The sequence below is a fragment of the Geospiza fortis genome, unplaced genomic scaffold, assembly GCF_000277835.1.
Source record: "Geospiza fortis unplaced genomic scaffold, GeoFor_1.0 scaffold172, whole genome shotgun sequence".
NCBI classification, from domain to species: Eukaryota; Metazoa; Chordata; class Aves; order Passeriformes; family Thraupidae; genus Geospiza; species Geospiza fortis.
The window spans coordinates 2,670,671-2,673,516 of NW_005054309.1; the positions used below are offsets into that span (position 1 = coordinate 2,670,671).

The following is a 2,846-nucleotide window of genomic DNA, read 5'->3' on the forward strand; positions in this document are numbered from 1 at the left end:
CGCAGTTCGGGTGTGAAACCGGAGCGCGTTCGGGAGTGCAGCAGGGAGTGAGAGGGGCAGGAGGAGGAAGGACTTGGGAGTTCAGAAACGCAAATGCCTTGCACAGGAAACGTCGGTCTGAGGAGTGCGGGATAATGAAGCGTGTGAGGAGTTGGATGTTCCGCCGTGTTTGTGCGTCTGCTGGGAATTGATAGTGTGAGAAACCATGGGAAGTATTCCCAGAGATACTCAGGCCAGAAATTAACAAGAGGCTGGTTGTGACTTGGTGAGAGAAACCGTGCAGAGGGTGACAGTGTCCAGGGAGCTTTCTCTTCTGAATCTTTTGCTTTGTTTAAGTCTTTATTTTAATTGAGGTAAAGTGGGAATTAATTTCAGAGGCATTTAAAAAAATGTAAAAATGGTATGTGGGAGCGAGGTATGTAGGTGGCATGTAGGAATGAGATTGTATTGTCCTGACAGACCAGGTAAATGCAGGGACTTATTTTAAATTATAATAATAATAATAATAATAAAAGCCCAAAGCAAACATTTGGTGCAGAGATGCAGAAGACAGCTGGGAGGAGCTGGAAGTGGGATGGCTGCTAAATCTGCCTTCTTTGCCTAAGAGCCACGTTGATGTTCCTTCAATTCCTGTTACTGATGGATGTGTCTAACCTGGTCTTTAAGAACAATACCTGATAATGGAGGATCTGCAGCTTCATGAGGCAAAGGAATAAATGTCTTCTTGTGAGAAGAATCATCAGATCATCAGACCTCATTCTTTGAGGCTTCACTAATGCTTGGTGTGAGCGGCGAGGAAGGGAATACTGAGATATTATCTGTTCCTGTTAATACTGAGATATTAACTCTTCCTGTTAATATCTGACAAAAAGATCAGATTATTCCCTTCCTGCTGGCAGCTGCCCTGAAGGCTGCACCCTTCCCAGGTGTCTGTAGAGCAACCAGTGAGAAGCCTCCAGCCCCCCTTGAGGAGCTGCCTGCCAGAGCTCCTGTTCCCAGCACCCTGGTTTGCCCATGACTCAAATGTGGTGCCCAGCACTGGGCACAGGCTCTGGCCAGTGGGTGCCAAGGGAAGGGAAGGTGCCCCATGGAGCTGCCAAGAGCTGCTCTCACTTACACATCTGTGTGAGGTTTGGGTTCTCTGCCTCCCCTTGCAGCCAAATGATATTATTGATCATATTTTATCTTAAGCCTCTGTACTGTTCAGATTCTATATTTGTACATTTTGGTTTGGACCTGCACATGCTCCTTTTAGATTTGTCAAGATCTTTTGGAAGCCCAGTTCAGTCCTCCAGAGGCTTGCTGGCCTTTTCAGTTTCATGTGTTTTTTCAGATTTAAAAAAGTTGTCAAGCTGTACAACAGATTAAAGATTGAAAGCAGTGAATTGTGTTGGACTTTGATCAGATCATATTCCAACCCTTTCCGTTGCATCTTTGCAGTCTGGCAATGAAACCACCTATCCCTGTTCTTCAGATTAGCTCCTGTGAACCTCTCAGTCATGTCAGTTAAACAATATTTCTGTAACTGTACAAATGTTCTGGGACAAGATCAGCAGTCAAAAGCATAAAGCTGTGAGGTACATCTCCTCTCATCCAAGTTTCCTTGGCATGGAAAAATTCTTTGTTTTCCCCTAGGAAGGATCACCTTATATAAATAATGTACGTTTTCACTTATAAATTCTGAGCTATTTTATATTTAATACAAACTTGAATCTGATCTTTGAAGTTTTATACTGGAGATGTAAAATCAGCATTCCAGAGACAGCTTTCTTTCCTGTTCTGTTAATTTTGAACTAAATGACAAGCTTACTTCTGATACAGAGAAACCAAAAGTAACTATGATTTTGTTTTGCAGCTGGAATTATCTCTCTTCTGGATGAAGAAGAGCCACAGCTCAAGGTAAGCTCTTACATCTGAGAGCAAATAACAGCAAATGCATTATGTGGAGAGCTTAAAATCAAAAAGGAGCAGATCTCAGTAATTTCTGGTTGGACAGCAGCAAGTGGGCACCAAATAGTATCTAGCCTGGAAGCTAAAAGAAAGGGCTTAAATAAATGATAACAGATTGAAAACATCCTTGTTTTGAGCATGGTTCAAACAGGAGCTTCAAATGCAAAAATCTCTCTTAATGAAAGCTCCCTCCTCTCTGGTGGTAATGGAGCTTTACTTAAAATTGTTCCAGAGGCTGCATTTTTGCTATGTAAAATACAAAGCTGAAGAGCAGCTCAGCTTTTTAGAATAATTTAATCAATGTAGAACAAAATCACAGTTACAGTTTTCACTTGGAAAAGAAATCACAGTAATAGTACAACAAGAAGAAAACAGCAACAGAAACTTTCCAGTGCACAGATGGTATGAATCCACAGGGCACCAACACTCAGATGGTAGTGTGTTGACGCATTTTTGAACGTGCACTTTTCAATATTTGTAATTCCCTAATTTTTTTGCTGGATACAGGCATAGGTAGTAATGGATCTGAATGATCCCTGATTTTGCTGTGAGCTGATTACAAGTGGGCTGATTGTGATTTGTTTATCATCTGAAGTACTGTGTCCATATAGATAAATAGAGTTGGCTGCTGTAGGCCACAGGTTGATTCCATGTGCTGCACAAAGGTTGTCACAATTTTGTCTGTCAGACACATCAGCCAGTCATTCATCGGAGACAGGCCATGGAAAGGAATGCTAGAGTTCTCTTACCTGTGAAGTGAACAGCTCTTTATTTGCAAAGGACTTGCAAAGAATAGTGAATGCTTGCAAAGATCTTTTAAAAAAGAATTTGCTGTTGAAATGGGTCAAAGTTGATGGTACTCATCCTGGAATGTACTTCATTTTTACTAGGGAAAG

At 41.6% G+C, this 2,846-nt stretch overlaps 1 protein-coding gene across 1 annotated transcript in view; it reads left to right on the forward strand.

The window, feature by feature from the left end:
- The window catches only part of PSMD1 (proteasome 26S subunit, non-ATPase 1), a 66,989-nt gene that overhangs the window by 2,522 nt on the left and 61,621 nt on the right, over window positions 1-2,846 (forward strand). Inside the window, exon 2 of the mRNA XM_014312273.2 lies at window positions 1,856-1,899. Coding sequence (XP_014167748.1) covers window positions 1,856-1,899 — 44 coding nt within the window. The remainder of the gene's footprint in view (window positions 1-1,855; window positions 1,900-2,846) is intronic.